The 17,094-nt window shown below is 42.0% G+C and overlaps 1 protein-coding gene across 10 annotated transcripts in view; it reads right to left on the reverse strand.

The window, feature by feature from the left end:
- Window positions 1–17,094, reverse strand: part of LOC105497535 (tight junction protein 1) — a 364,046-nt gene that overhangs the window by 270,167 nt on the left and 76,785 nt on the right. For 9 of the 10 annotated variants that reach the window (XM_071067227.1, XM_071067223.1, XM_071067221.1 and 6 more), the window contains exon 1: window positions 807–994. The exons of the other annotated variant lie outside the window; for it this stretch is intronic. In XM_071067227.1, coding sequence (XP_070923328.1) covers window positions 807–979 — 173 coding nt within the window. In that variant the 5' untranslated portion in view covers window positions 980–994. Of the gene's footprint in view, window positions 1–806; window positions 995–17,094 lie in introns of those variants that run through there. 10 annotated transcript variants of the gene reach the window in all.

Raw genomic sequence — 17,094 nt, forward strand, 5'->3', positions numbered from 1 at the left:
TGACTGTCATGACAACTGGCATCTTTTTTCTGTAGTCATCTTCCCTTTACTAGATTACTTCTTTTGCAAAAGAACCTTAAGCCTAAATCTCAAGCCAGTGGAATACCTAGGAGGCTCCTAGGATTCCGTCTGGATTACGGAATATGATTAATAAAATGCAATATACAATCCTGTAGATAATCAGCAACGTAAACCAGTAAGGTCCAGACATTTTTCTTGAAAGGTGTTTTTTCTTCATTACCTCAGTAACAGTCTCCAGGTCGGAGGAACTGGAACGCATGCAGGTAGAATACAGTCCCCGACAATGCAATAATAATGTCCCAACTTATTCCCCTTGCCTTACTCGTCCTCTACTCTGCACTCAGCAGCAGATGAATTTTTGAAAAATAACTGAAAACGCACACCGTGATACTAATGAATTCTCTGCTGTCTCCGCGAGAGCCTGGCTGGAAATTCAGAGCCAGAACCCGCCGTAATGGAGCAGAAAGGACAGACAGAGGCGGGAGGCCGACGCCCGGGTGCGGGTGCCAGGGGTCCCGGCAGCTCCCCGCCGCCGTACACGCCGCCGGCACAGCGAGGGTCTCGGCGAAACCAGCCAGCGGGCACGCGGCACAAGGCGGCACAAGGCGGCAGTCGGCCCTGCGCTCGGCCTTGGCTGCTGCGCCCCGCGCGCCCCGCGCCCCGTCGGGCCCGGCAGCCTCGGCCTCGCGCCCCCCCCGGCCGCCCCGGCCCCCGCTCCCACTCCGGTCCCCGCCCCGGCCCGCGCCTGGCCCGGCTGCGGTTCCGCGCCCGCGCGGCCGCCTCACCACAGCTTCCTCTTGAGCGGCAGGAGGCTGCCGCGGTTGGAGGGAGTGACGCCGATGGCCATCTGCAGCACCGTCAGGTATTTCTGGTACTTCATCTTGTCCCCGCTCCGCTCGCGGGCAGGGCCCCGCCGCCGCCGCCGCCGCCGCAGACACAGCCCCTCCAGGCGCCGCATAGATCAGCTCTGGGCCATCCGCCGCCGCCACAGCTCCCGCCGCTCCCGCGACCGCCGCGCCCGCCGCTGCGGCCGTGCGTGGCTCGGACTCCCGCTCCCGCCGCCGCCGTCGCCGTGCGTGCCCGGCCGCTCCCGCCGCCGCCGTGCGTGGTCCGCAGCTCCCGCCGCCGCCGCCCCTTCCACCCCTGCAGGCCGTGGCCCCGCGGCGCGCTCCGGCGGGCGGGTGCGGGTCTCGCGGGAGGCCGGGCTGGCGTGGCTCCCGCTCCAGAGCCGCTGGGCGAGGCCGGGCCACCTGCGCGCCGGCCGCCCTGCCCAGGCCCTGCGCCCGCGTGTCGCGGTGTTTTCAGCGGCTGGCAGGAGCTCCTTTTCAACCGTTAGCACCCAAAGAGAATACCAACAGCACACTTACAGCACAGATTGGAAAAAAAAAAAAAAAAAAAAAAAAAAGCACCGCCTGTTGGTTTGTAACCATCAATTGATGTGTTCTACCCCAAAGTGGTTGACTTCACATTGACATAATGCATATTGTGAATACGTACTACACGCACATGCAGTCCTCGCTTACACGGTCATTCTGGACCCTGGAAATGACTGAACCATGCAAAACTACCTTAATAATAAATGGGAAAAATTAAGATAGTTCCACGACTTTGGACAGTTTTTCTCAAAACATTCCAAGCAGTCCGGGCGCGGTGACTCACGCCTGTAATCCCAGCACTTTGGGGGGCCCAGACGGGAGGATGGCGTGAGCCCAGGAGTTCGAGACCAGCCCTGGGCAACTCAGTGAGACCCTGTCTCTACAAAATAAAAAAAATGAGCCAGGCGTGGTGGTGTGCACCTGTAGTCCCAGCTTCTCAGGAGGATAAGGGGAGAGAATCGCTTGAGCCGGGGAAGCCGAGGCTGCAGTGAGCCAAGGTCGCACCACAGCACTCCAGCCTGGGTGACAGAGCAAGTCCTTGTCTTGGAAAGAACAAACAACAACAACAAAAGAGCCATTCAAAACTCGCTTAACTGATGGTTACAAATACACTGTATATGGAAATGAAAAATAAAAACAGTTTAAAACATTCGAACATTGAGAATTAAAGTGTTTTATGTCTTTGTAAAAATAAAACTTATTAAGAATAACTTGAACAGTGCTTGTCTTCTTCTAGTGTAACTCTTATATACCAAGAGAACACCTTTTCTGTGCCTTGGCAAAACATCACATTTGGATTACACGCAGTATTTTATCCTTTGCACTTCCAATGCCATGCAATGTCTCAGAGTTCCTTTAATGTAAAATTTTTTGTGGACCTCACTTCCTCCGGGACATCCTCATCCTTTTTGTCACAGCCGCTTTCCTCATTCAGTGTGCTTTGAGTAAGTTTCACCGACTGCATATCTAGTCTCTGGAAAGTCAGCACTCCCACAGTTGTCTATGTCTTCTATAGTACTTCATTTGCATTCAATTTGAATTTTACTTCAATTCCATCTTTATCTTTTTTTTTATTTCTTTGCTGCACTTTCATTTTTGTTGACCAATTCCCTTTCAATTATCCATTTTTATGCAATGCTGTGTGAGTTTAACACTTGGAGAAAAGGAAGCAACACGATTGCACACTTTGCTGCCAGTGCCTAAACTAGCAGTGCAATGACCCATCACTGACAGATTTTGAAAGAACTGCTATGATTGGTCACTGGTTGTTATGGACATCTATTGTTTATATAGGGATTTGGGGACTAAACAGCTAGAAGCAAAGATTGTACTATATGCGTTCACAGTTAAAATGGCGTGATAACTGAAATTTGTTTTTTTGTTTTTGTTTTGTTTTGTTTTGAGACAGGATCTCATGCTGTTGCCCAGCTGGAGTGCAGTGGCACAGTCATGGCTCACTAGAGCCTCTACCTCCCAGGCTCAAGCGATCTTCCCACCTGGGCCTCCCAAGTAGCTGGAACTACAGGCACACACCACTAAGCCTGGCTAATTTTTGTATTTTTATTTTTTGAAGAGACAGGATCTCACTATGTCACCCAGGCTGATCTCAAACTCCTAGGCTCAAGCGATCCTCCCACGTCAGCCACTCAAAGTGCTGCAATTATAGGCATGAGACACCATGCCCCATCCAGTAACTAAAATTTCAACCGTATTGTTGAGATTCTGGTGTTATTTAACTAAATAGCTGACATCAGTCATATCTGAACCTGCAAAGCAAAGGATGCCTATTTGGATATATGCATACTATATATGTGGGTGTATATATAGTATCCCCATGAAGAGGACCAATAATAAGCACCTATGCATCCACCAGGCAGAAGTGTTAACCCCCTCCCTCCACAGCTCACCTCTCCTGCACCTCTATTTAAACACTTCATCTTCAAATTAATTAGCATGTAAGATTAAAACAACACAATCTTCCTGGGGTTTGGGTTCCCAACATGATTTCACAGTCACTTAAGTAGGAAAGCAGGTCTACATATTTCACTTTCATTTACCCAGAGATTTTAGCTCTCACATAAAATGAGGAATTGGCAGGTTTTTGACCCTTCGGATATATACCCCCGGGGGGAGGACATCCTTGGAGCAGAACTTTTAAGAAACAACAAGGCCTGTTCTTATATACTCACCATATCAAACGTATGTTTGGCCTTTAGCATTACCTTGTCATAATACTTGTAAGATATTTGATGAAAATACTACACTGTGCTCAAAGATTTAGACACCTGGAGGATAAGGGACCTATTCAGGATAATAAACAATAAAAATAGGCCGGGCGCGGTGGCTCAAGCCTGTAATCCCAGCACTTTGGGAGGCTGAGACGGGCGGATCACGAGGTCAGGAGATCGAGACCATCCTGGTTAACATGGTGAAACCCCGTCTCTACTAAAAAATACAAAAAACTAGCCGGGCGAGGTGGTGGGCGCTTGTAGTCCCAGCTACTCCGGAGGCTGAGGCAGGAGAATGGCGTAAACCCAGGAGGCGGAGCTTGCAGTGAGCTGAGATCCGGCCACTGCACTCCGGCTTGGGCGACAGAGCGAGACTCTGTCTCAAAAAAAACAAAAACAAAAACAATAAAAATAAACCTGGGAGAAGCACTTCTAGAGAGTGGTAGAAAATCTGCTTCTCCATAAAAGGGAGCACACTGGCAAAAATGGTTAAAACCTACTCCAGAAATTAACCAAACACAACAATCCAAGGAGCATTTATTCAAGAAAAATTACTGAATCTTGGTGAGTATGATGAGCTTTACGGCATTTTGATCTGCCCAATTCTCATCTCCTTCTCTCCAGCTCTACAGTAGCCTGGGAAGCCAACAGCCTCCAACTACAGTAGCTTTGAAGCAGCCACTAGATGGGGCAGAATGGGTTTAGATCTTCTCAAAAGCCCCATACTAAGTAAACTGTCATTATTTGACCTGTCTGGAAGCACCTTGAAAAGTTCCATCCTCAGGGTGTGTCTTTATTTGACCTGGTTCAGAACTTGCTCTGCGCAAACAGCCCTGTCCCCAGTGTATTTGTTGAAAACAATCAGTTGCAATTGTTTAACATCACAGATACCTGAGGTGGTGAAACCATTTGGTACTAACAAGAGGCTAACCAAAAAAGTTAAACAAACAAACAAACAAAAAAACATGGGCAATGAGAGTCCATATAGTTCCTTGAAAAGCTCTGACATATACCTAGGAATCCAGAATGTCATGCAGGACATGCATGTACGTGCAGGACTGTGAACACACCCAGAAAACACCTGAGAAGACTCTAATCTCTCACCTCTGTCTGACCTTGAGTTTCAGTGCAAGCAGAAAATAAAGGCTAAGGAAGAATCGTAACCTATCTACCAAAATGTGCAAGGCATGCCCCAGCACACACAGCCTCTCAGCAAAAGCTAGGGGATTTATTGGTTCAGAGCATTTAAGAAAATATCCGTTCAGTCATTAGATGGGCACTAAACTATCCAAGCAGAGACTTTAATGGCTGCACACAACAAAGAATACAGACTTTCTAGATTAGTCCAGGAAAGTCACTAAACCAGCAACAAACCTCAGTGGAGAGGAAGGGATATGATTTCTAGAGTTTCCACATTATATTGTTCAAAATGTCCAGATCGCAGCAAAAAAATTCACAACATCCAAAAAAACCAAAATTATGGCCTATATGCAGGAAAAAGCAGTTAAACCATTCCTGAGGAACCCCGGGCATTGGACTCACTGAACAAAGACTTTAAATCAGCCGTTATGAATATGTTCAGAGAACTGAGGGAAACCATGTCTAAAGAACTAAAGGAAAATGTGAGAATGATGTCTTACCAAATAGGTAATAGCAATAAACAGAAGTTTTAGAAAATAGAAACTCTGGAGTTGAAAAGTACAAAAAGTGAGATGAAAAAATTCTCTAGAGGAGCTCAATAACAACATACTTGAACTGGTAGAAACAAAAGGGAGTGAACTTGGAGACAGCTCAATTGAAATTATCCAGGCTGAGAAACAGAAAGAAAAAAGAATGAAGAAAATGAACAATGTCTCAGAGACTTATGGGAAACTATGAAGTATATCAACATACACTTCTAAAGTCCAGAAGTCCCAGAAGGAAAGGATAGAGAGAAAGGACACAAAGAATATTGGAAGAAATAAGGCTTCCCATACTTTATGAAAAACATTAATCTGCCATCCACGGAGCTCAAAAAACTTGAAGTAGTGACCTAGACACATAATAGTCAAACTGTTGAAAGCCAAAGATGATGAGAAAATTTTGAAAGCAGCAAAAGAAAAACAACTCATCACACACAAAGGATCCTCAATAAGATTAACAGCTGACGTCTCATCATAAATCATGAAGGTCAGAAGGTAGAGGGAAGATGTATTTAAAGGGAGGAAAGAAAAATATCCTTCAAAAATGAAAGAGAAATTATGGCATTCCAGGTAAACAAAAAGTAAATGAAATCATCACTAGCAGATATGCACTATTACCAAAGGGAATCTTTCAGGCTGAAATGAAAGAACATTAGAAATTTAAATCCACATAAAGAAAATAAGAGCACCGATTCTGATAACTACATAATTGAGTATAAAATACAGTATAAAATTATTTTATTTTATTTTATTTTATTTTATTTTATTTTAGAGACAGAGTCTCGCTCTGTCACCCAGGCTGGAGTGCAGTGGCATGATCTCAGCTCACTGCAAGCTCCGCCTCCTGGGTTCATGCCATTTTCCTGCCTCAGCCTCCCGAGTAGCTGGGACTACAGGCACCAACCACCAAGCTCAGCTAATTTTTTTGTATTTTTAGTAGAGACGGGGTTTCACCGTGTTAGCCAGGATTAGTCTCGATCTCCTGAACTCGTGATCCGCCTGCCTTGGCCTCCCAAAGTGCTGGGATTACAGATGTTAGCCACTGCACCTGGCTGACAATTTTTAAAATTAAAAAATGTGTTTGAACACTCTTTTTAAAAACACAACTGCATAAAACAATGGTTATGAGCTGTGTTGATGGGCTTTTAATATATAAACATACAATTTGTTTGACAATCATATCACAAAGATAAGAGGGACAGAATGGATGTATATTGGAGCATAGTTTTGGCATGCTATTGAAATTAAGGCAAGGCACAGTAGCTCATGCCTATAATCCCAGCACTTTGGGAGGCCTGGGTGGGAGAATTGCTTGAGCCCAGGAATTTGAGACCAGCCTGGGCAACACAGTGGGACTTCGTCTCTACAAAAATAAATAAATAAATAAATAAATATTAGCCAGGCATGGTGGCACGTGCCTGTAGTCCCAGCTACTTGGGAGGGTGAAGTGAGAGGATCACTTGAGCCTGGAAGATGGAAGCTGCAGTGAACCATGATTGTGCCATTGTACTCCAGGCTGAGCAACAGCGGGAGACCCTGTCTTGAAAAAAGAAAAAAAAGAAAGGAAATTAAGTTAGTATTAATACTACTTAGATTATTTTAAGTTAAGAAGCTAATTGTAATCCCCAAGGTGACTATTAAGAAAATGATTTTTTCAAAATGTTATACAAGAAATAACAAGGAAATTAAAATGATACAGTAGAGAATATAGAGCACAAAAGAAAACAGTAACAGAAGACTAGAACAAAACAAGATATAAAACACATAGAAAGCAAACAGCAAAATGGCAGACATAAATTCTACCTTACCACTAATTACATTAAAGGTAAAGGTACTAAGCATTCCAATCAAAAGACAGAGATTGGTAAAATGGATCTTAACTGTATAACCTAATCTTCCACTTTGAGCAACCAGAAAGAGGAGCAGAATAAACTCAAAGCAAGGAAAAGGAAGGAAATCATAAGGATTAAGAGTGGAAATAAATGAAATAAAGAATAAAAAAAGAGAGAAAATCAGCAAAACCAAAAGTTGGATCTTAGGAAGTATTAAATATCAATAAAGACGACAGACCTTCAGCTAGACTGACCAAGTGAGAGAGAGAACTCAAATTACTAACTTTGGAATGAAAGAGGGGACATAACTGCCAACCTTCAAGAAACAAAAGTGACTGTAAGGAGTATAGTGTGGGTAATTATGTAGTCCCAGCTACTCGGCAGGCTGAGGTGGGAAGATCACTTGAGACCAGGAGGTGGAGGTTGCAGTGAGTTAAGACTGCACCACTATACTTTAGACTCTTTAGCAAGAGTCTGTCAAAGAAAAGAAAAGAGAAGAGAAGAGAAGGAGAGAGAGAAAGAAAGAGAAAGAAAGAAAGAGAGAGAGGGAGAGAAAGAAAGAGAAAGAAAGAGAGGAAGGAAGGAAGGAAGGAAGGAAGGAAGGAAGGAAGGAAGGAAGGAAGGATCTACCTATGTGAATTTGAAAACTTCCTAGAAAGACCAAACTACTGAAATGGACTCAAAAAGAAACAGAAAATCGGAATAGAAGTATAGCAAGCAAGGAGATTAAATTGGTAAGAAGAAAAATTTCCCACCAAGAAAAACGGCTTTATCAGTTTCGTTCACTCCTTTATCTCCTGCACCCAGAACAGTGCCCTGGTGTATCATAAGCAACCAATAAATATTTGTTGAACTTGAGACCAGATGTTAATACAAAGTGAAAGACTTCATGACTTGTCATAAAGCATATCATTTTTCTAAAGAACAGAGTTTTGCATGCAATGTAGATAAATATTACAGCTGGAAAGTTGACATCATTTTATGTAGTCAAAGAAATAAAAATTTGCTATTAGTTCTCAGAGGAATGCTTCAAAGGAAAATGTGGGAGCTGCTACTATTGGCACTATGCGAGGTCCAAGGGAGTGTTTTTCCAACCTGCCTCCCAGTGACTACAACCTCAACGGTTACAGCACCTGAGCCTGTTGCTCCACCTTCCTCAAAGACAAGGTCCTTCCAACCTATTTTGACTACCATGCACAGTTAGAAGTATATTTTATTTTATTTTATTTTATTTTATTTTATTTTATTTTATTTATTTTTTAATTTTAGATGGAGTCTTGCTCTGTCATCCAGGTGTGAGTGCAGTGGTGCTATCTTGGCTCACTACAATCTCTGTCTCCTGGGCTCAAGTGATTCTCCTGCCTTAGCCTCCCAAGTAGCTGGGATTATAGGGGCCACCACCAGGCCCAGCTAATTTTTGTATTATTAGTAGAAACAGGGTTTCCCCATGTTGGCCAGGCTGGTCTCGAACTCCTGATCTCAAGTGATCCACCTGCCTCGGCCTCCCAAAGTGCTGGGATTACAGGCATGAGCCACCGTGTCTGGCTAGAAGTACATTTTAAATAGTGGCACAGTACACACAGACACATACAGGCTCACACACACACACGAACACACACAATTGAAGCAAAAGCTTCTGAAAACAATATTTTACCTTACTACCTAGGTAGAACTTTTATGTTTTCTTCTACTTAATTTTTAAAAATGTTAATCACAATTGTTTTAAATGTTAATCATAACATCATATATATGTGTGTGTGTATATATATATACTTTTTTTTTTTTTTTTTTGAGACAGAGTCTCACTCTGTCGCCCAGGCTGGGGTGCAGTGGCATGATCTTGGTTCACTGCAACCTCCACCTCCCAGGTTCAAGCGATTCTCCTGCCTTAGCCTCCTGAGTAGCTGGGATTACAGGCATGTGCCACCATGCCCAGCTAATTTTTGTATTTTTAGTAGAGACGGGGTTTCACCATATTGGACAGGCTGGTCTTGAACTCCCGACTTCGTGATCCGCCTGCCTCGGCCTCCCAAAGTGATGGGATTACAGGTGTGAGCCACCGCACCCAGCCTATTTTTTGACTCTTTAGTAGATCACAACCTGTGTTCTAAAGGACAGCCCTAAGAAGTGCTGTGACTAATGCCATCGCACCTCACATCCTTGTCTACCCCAGAGGCCACCAATAAGAGTGAAACCCCTCCAGTCAACTAGTAATATCCATACTTACTGCTGTGTTCATCTCTGGTTAAAGTGATCCAATTTCCATCTTTTCCAGACCTATCTCTGTGCCCTCTGGAATGCCATTTCTGCAAACACCAAGTCACTCTACATCCTCAGCATTTTGTTGGAACATTCTCATCAGCTCCTGTCTTTGCTTGAAGCTGGACTGTCCCCTGATTCAATGATGCCCTCGGCAGCCCTCGACAGGAGGTGTTTAATCTCTTGCACCCCACACATCTAAAGGAAGGCCAGAGGTTGGGGTAAGTTTCTTCCTTGGTGGTCCTGCCCCTTCTAAACCATTCATTGCTCTTTCTCATGCCCAAACCATGGGCATGAGGTTAAACAATGAGAAAAACTAAAAACTGGCTGCCCTGTAGTTTGTGCCCTTAGACGATGCTACCTATGCTTTTCCCCTCTTCTTCACTGTCGTTTGCTGCCTTCCTATCCACTTTCATTCCTGGCATACTTTTTAATGACTTCAACATTCATGTGGGTGGACCATCCAACGCTCTTGCCTCTCGGTTCCTTGGCCCCATCTCTTTTACAGATCTTTTCCCTGTTCTGCTTCAGCCTTGCACTCGTGTGCTCAGACCTTAAACCTGGGCTCACAAACTCAAATGCCAGTAGGGTAAGGCACTTACTACAAATGAGCGAAGAAGGCCAGATGTTAGTCAGCAGAAAATAGTGGAAGCTGTGACCTCCCTGCCTGGTGCCACAGTTCTCTTTTAGAAAGGAGTGACCACCACTCAGCTGCAGCCAGCTGTCATGTGGAAATGCTAGACCAGGATTTCCACATCTTCCAATTCATGGAAACACAGGTTGTCATGTGCACAGGTAATATGTGCAAATTTTACATATTAGCAACAATATGGACTTTCAGTCTAAATATTGTGACATTAAAAAACATTTCCCCTCTTAAAAATCAGCTCAAAAGAAGAAAAAAAAGGGAAAATTAAATTATATCTTCCTTGAAACGTGGAGATATTCCAGAAGTTAGAAAACAGTGAAGATTTGGCCGGACGTGGTGCCTCACGCCTGTAATCCCAACACTTTGGGAGGCCGAGGCGGGCGGATCACGAGGTCAGGACATGGAGACCATCTGGGCTAACACGGCAAAACCCCGTCTCTACTGAAAATACAAAAACAAGATTAGCCGGTTGTGGTGGCGGGCGCCTGTAGTCCCAGCTACTCGGGAGGCTGAGCAGGAGAATGGCGTGACCCTGGGAGGTGGAGCTTGCAGTGAGCTGAGATCACGCCACTGCACTCCAGCCTGGGCGACAGAGCGAGACTCCGTCTCAAAAAAAAAAAAAAAAAAAAAAAAAAGAAAAGAAAAGAAGAAGAAGAAAGAAAGAAAAGAAAAAAAGAAAACAGTGAAGATATAGTAAGTGACTTAGCAGAAGGGAGGGGACCAACCTAAGTGGCTATCCAGGGCAATGCCATGAAGAAACAAGCTCATTGCACTGCAGAAGCACAGAAATGTTCAGGAATGAATTGGAGGCTCCAGGTACTACGAAAGACAAATGGAAATGGAAGGAAGTGGCGGCCACTGAAAGTAGGAGATTGATCTAAAATGTGGAATAGGAAACTCTTAGTCCCCCTGATATCCTCTCTCACTTCAGCGGAAATGGAAATATATTCTCAGGAGAAGAACTAGAGAGTGGCATTAGGTACAATAGACTGAAAAGAAGAGGGTTACGGGAAAGTTGTATATGGAGTGATGAGATGCTAAGCTCCTTTCTGGCACCCAGATCCAGAATGCTGGCAACCTCAGGCAAGAGATTTACGTATCTCCCCATGTAGACCATCACAATTTTTTGTTAAATCCATAGATTTCACTGTTGTGACTATTTAAGCATTGTTTAGTACCGAATCTAGTATTGTGCTGTGATTCTATTTTCCTGACTTATACAATTTCTTATTTTACCTGGAGTTAATAATTGCCTTGTTTTCAACTTGTTGTTTTCCTAAAACCCATGACGTCCCACATCCGCAAGAGTAATGTCAAATGCCTGCAATACAGTTTTCCACACACTCAACCCAGACAGAGAGTCTATCTATTTCATTTTTTCTTAGACTCAGCCCTCTGAAGCCCTCCATCCTGCTGCTCCTATCTGTACAGGTGTGCTCTCCGGGCTTGTGCCCAGTTCAGAGAGAGAGAGAAAGAGAGCTGTTTATTTTAAGGAATTGGCACATGTGATTATCTTATCTGTACAGATGTGCTCTCTGGGGCTTGAGCCCAGTTCAGAGAGAGAGAGAGAGAGAGAGAGAGAGAGAGAGAGAGAGAGAGAGAGAGAGAGAGAGAAAGAAAGAGCTGTTTATTTTAAGGAATTGGCACATGTGATTATGGAGGCTTGCGAAATACAAAACATGCAGGGTAGCTGGCAGCCTGGAGACCCACAGAAGAGTTGTAGTTTGAGTCCAAAGGCAGTCAGTCGGTGTCAGAAATTTTTCTTGCTCAGAAAAAGTTAGTAGTTTTATTCTATTATGGTCTTCAACTGATTGGATAAGGGCCACCCACATTATGGACGGTAATCTGCTTTACTCAAAATCCATAAATTAAATGTTAATCACATCTAAAAATTGTCTTCACAGAAACATCCAGAATAATGTTTGACCCACCAGGTAGGTTTGAGAAACAAGGAATGAAGAGTAAAGCAAGTGGTAAATATGTGGATGGATCTAAGCAAATACTGATTAATAAAATAATAATAGCAATGTCTTAATGGGTTAAAAATAATAAAATACATAGAATATACATAGAATATTAATTCATAAATTGGGAATTAAGTAAAAAGAATTGAAGTTTTTTTTTTTTTTTTTTTTTTTTGAGACAGATTTTCACTCTTCTTGCCCAGGCTGGAGTGTAATGGCATGATCTCAGCTCACTGCAACCTCAGCCTCTGGAGTCAAGTGATTCTCCTGACTCAACCTCCCAAGTAGCTGGGATTAGAGGTACCCACGACCACGCCTGGCTAATTTTTTGTATTTTTAGTAGAGATGGGGTTTCACCATCTTGAGCAGCCTGGTCTTGAACTCCTGACCTCAGGTGATTGACTCACCTCGGCATCCCAAATTGCTGGGATTACAGGCCTGAGCCACCACACCTGGCCCAGTGTTCTTTCTTTTTTTATGAGGAGAAAGTTAAAGGATCTGTTTACTTTAGGCTTGATTATATTAAGTGTGCATATTATAATTTCTAAGGCAACTACTAAAAGAAATGAACAATGCATAGCTTTTAAACTATTTAAACGGGAAAACATTGGAATGATTAAAAGACTCAGTTTCAGTATATCCAAAATAAGGTAAAAAAGGAGAAGAAAAAAATATGGAATGGGTGTGTCAAATAGAAAGCAGTGGCTCACGTCTGTAATCCTAGCACTTTGGGAGGCCGAGGCGGGAGGATCACGAGGTCAGGAGATCAAGACCAACCTGGCTAACACGGTGAAACCCTGTCTCTACTAAAAATACAAAAAATTAGCCGGGTGTGGTGGTGCGCACCTGTAATCTCAGTTACTCGGGAGGCTGAGGCAGGAGAATTGCTTGATCCCAGGAAGTGGAGGCTGCAAGCCGAGATTGCGCCACTGCACTCCAGCCTGGGTGACAGAGCAAGACTCTGTTTCAAAAAAAAAGAAAAAAGAAAAAAAGAAAGCACAAAATATGTTTGCAGATTTAAACGCAAATATATATAAAATGTGAGTTGTGCCTTTAGAAATGGTGCAATGTCATGGCCTTAACAATGTAGTGTTAATTACATTTCATGTAAATAAACTAAATGCTCCAGTTAAAAGATTTTCAGACTTGATAAAGACAAATTCTATCTTCATGTTATGTACAAGGAACATGTTTCAGAAATACAAGAATACAGAAAAGTTAAAAGGCTATATAAGATATACCACAGCCTCAGCCAAAGAAAACTAGTGTAGCCATATTAAGAAAAATATAGTTTTAAAGAAAATAAAATTATAGTAAAAAAATCAGTGAAGACATAAAAGGTTTGAATAAGATAATAAGATTGACATAGTGAGATCTCCACCTAACTACTGGAGAATATATATATATATCAAACATACAAAACAAGTATTAAATGCAAATGAACAAATAAAAGCAAGTCTCAATACATTTCAAAGGTTTAAAATTATACAATGTGTGTTCTTACATTATAAGACAAGCCAGAAATCAGCAAAAATTCAAATGAGAAAAATTAATATGTTAGGGATTAAGAGACAATCATGCTTCAAAACAAAATTGTAAAAATGTTAGAACATACTTTGAACAGAATTATAGCAAAATATTGCATATAAAAGTTATGACAATTTCAAAATAAGTATATTCAGAGAATCTGAAAATTAATTAGGTAAACACTCATCTCAAGAAGTTAGATATGCATGAGCAAGAAGGAAACAATGAAGATAAAAGGAGAAGTCTTTGAAATAGAAAGCAAATATATAATAGATGCAACAAAGCCAAAAGCTGCTTCATTGATTTTAACAAAATTGAAATATCGGTCAAGAATGATTAAAAAAAACCTGAGAAGGCACAAATAATCAATATCTAGAAACAGAAAAGAGACACACTTAGGTATATTGCAGATATTTAAAAGATAGTACAAGGTTAATATGAACTTGAAAAATTTAGAAAAAATGGATAATCTAATAAATATATAACCTACCAAAGTTTATTCAGGAAAAAATAGAATATCTATAATAAGAGATAGAAAATGTTACAATTATGGTACCCATACATGCCATTTTGCCCAGAACAGTCCTAGTTTATACCTATTATAGATTAATGTCCATTAATTATTTTCATAACCCCTTTAATTCTCAAAAGTGCTCCAGTTTGGAGGATAAGCCATATGTTTATCCTGCCTGTTTATAATAATTAGAGTAACTAAATCCGTAGTCCAAAATGTTCCTCAAATGTTTCTCCTAAAAGAATTCCAGGCCTCAATTCACCAACCAGTTCTACCAAACATTCATGGAAGAAATAATTTCAATCTTAGCCAAACTCTTTCACAAAATAGAAAAAGAGGAAATACTTCCTGACTCTTTGAGATGAGTATAACCTTATTACTAAAATGTGGCAAAGACAGTGCATGAAAAGAAGATTACAGGCAATCTCACACACGAACACAGACACAAAACTCGTAATCCATCTAAAGGGATAATAAATTGTGACCAAGTTGGCAATATCCCAGGAATTCAAAGTTGGTTTTACATTATAAAATAAACTAAAATAGGCCGGGCCTGGTGGCTTACACCTGTAATCCCAATGCTTTGGGAGGCCGAGATGGGAGGACCATTTGAAGAGATTGAGACCAACTTGGGCAACATAGCAAGACTCCCTCTTTATTATAATAATAATAATAATAATAATAATAATAATAAAAGCTGGATGCAGTGGCGTGTGCCTGTACTCCTAGCTACTCAGGAGATTGAGGTGAGAGGATAACTAGAGCCCAGGAGTTCCAGCCTGCAGTGAGCTATGATTGTGCCACTGCACTGCAGCTTGGGCAACAGAGTGAGAACCTGTCTTTAAAAAAATAATCAACTAAAATAATCCACCATGTTACCACGTTACCATATGAGAGGAGAAAAATCATAACATCTTCTCAATAGCTATGGAAAAAAGCATTTGATAAGATTCAGCATACATTCATGATTTAAAACCTCTTATCAGAGTGAGAATAAAAAGGAACTTCCTTGATAATTATCTTCAAACATCATACAGCACATATCACTCTTAATGGTGATATTAGGAGGAGATCAGAGCAACACAAGCTTCCTACTATCATCGCCTCTATTTGACATTATGATGGTGGTCCCAGCCAATAAAGTAAGAAAAAGATTGTGTAAGAACCAGAAAGGAAGAACAAAACCACCAATATTAGTGACTAATATGCTTCTATAATAGAAAATTTTAATTAAAACTACATATATATTATTATTAGAATTAATGAAAGATGAACAATTTTTCTGGATATGAAAAAATCAAAATTGCATTTCTTTACACCAGCATCAAAGCACTGGAAAATGGAAAAAAATATATACATTTACAATAGTGTCAAAACATATAATGTACCTAGGAAGAAAATCTAACACAAATGTTATGGAGAAAACAATATATCTTTATCGAGAGATATCAAAGAAAATATAATAGAGACATATATAGTAGTCACCCCTCGCCCATAGTGGATACGTTCCAAGACCCCCAATGGATGCCTGAAACTGCAGATAGTACTGAACCCTATATACACTGTTTTCTCCTACACACACAAACCTATGATAAAGTTTAATTTATAATTTAGGCACAGCAAGAGATTAAAAACAACTAATAATAAAACAACTATGACAACATGCCAGCATTATTACTCTTCTGCTTTAGGGCCATTATTAAATAAAATAAGGGTTCCCTGAACACAAGCACTGCAATATTGCGACAGTTGGTATTGATAACTGAGATGGCCGCTAAGTGACTGATGGGTGGGGGGCATGTACAGCGTGGATCCTCTGGACAAAGGGATGACTCATATTCTGGGCCATGCAGAGCAGGACAGTATGAGATTTCATCCCCCAACTCAGAACGGTGCACAATTTAAAATTTATGAAGTGTTTATCTCTGGTGAATATTCCATTTACTATTTTGGGACTGTGGCTGACCAAAAGTAACAGAAACTGTGGAAAGCAAAATAGTGGATAAGGGGAGACTACTGTAACAAGTTCCTGGATTAGAAGATTCAATATTATAAGCATATCAAAATTTCCCAAATCAACCCATAGATTCGGTGCAAACACAACAAACACATACTCGTTTAAGTTATTGAGCTTGGCAAACTGATTCTAACGTTAATACGGACTGATAGCTAAGACTTTTTTTTTTTTTTTTTTTTTTTTTCTTGAGACAGAGTCTCACTCTGTCGCCCAGGCTGGAGGGCAGTGGTGCGATCTTGGCTCATTGCAACCTCTGCCTCCCAGGTTCAAGCCATTATCCTGCTTCAGCCTTCAGTAGCTGGGACTATAGGCACGCTCCACTATGCCTGCTAATTTTTGCAATTTAGTAGAGACGGAGTTTCACCATGTTGGCCAGGCTGGTCTCAAACTCCTGACCTCAAGTGATCCGCCCGCCTTGGTCTCCCAAAGTTCTCAGGCGTGACGGAGTCTAGCTCTGTCGCCCAGGCTGGAGTGCAGTAGCGGGATCACGGCTCTCTGCAAGCTCCGCCTCCCAGGCTCACGCCGTTCTCCTGCTTCAGCCTACCGAGTAGCTGGGACTACAGGCATGTGCCACCACGCCCGGCTAACTTTTTGTGTTTTTAGTGGGAACGGGGTGTCATCATGTTAGCCAGGATGGTCTCGATCTAACTGACCTCCTGATCCGCCCGCCTCGGCCTCCCAAAGTGCTGGGATTACAGGCGTGAGCCACCGTGCCCGGCCCAGCTGAGACATTCTTAAAGAAGAAAAGCAAGGTGGAAGTAAATATTTGCCTTGTACGATGTTGAGACTTAATGCATCACTAGAATGATTAAGAAGGTATAAGATTGGCTCAGGGATAGACAAACAGACCAGTGGTACAGAGACAGAGCCCCAAGATACACCTAGACGCATATGGGCACTTGATATAAGACAGAGTTAGCATTGCCAATAAGTGATGAAAGGATGACTTTCTCATGAAAAGGTGCTGAGACAATTGGGATTTTTAAATAAAAGAATAAAACAAAAAATGGTCCTATACCTTTCAT

Source organism: Macaca nemestrina, chromosome 7 (genome assembly GCF_043159975.1).
Source record: "Macaca nemestrina isolate mMacNem1 chromosome 7, mMacNem.hap1, whole genome shotgun sequence".
NCBI classification, from domain to species: domain Eukaryota; kingdom Metazoa; phylum Chordata; class Mammalia; order Primates; family Cercopithecidae; genus Macaca; species Macaca nemestrina.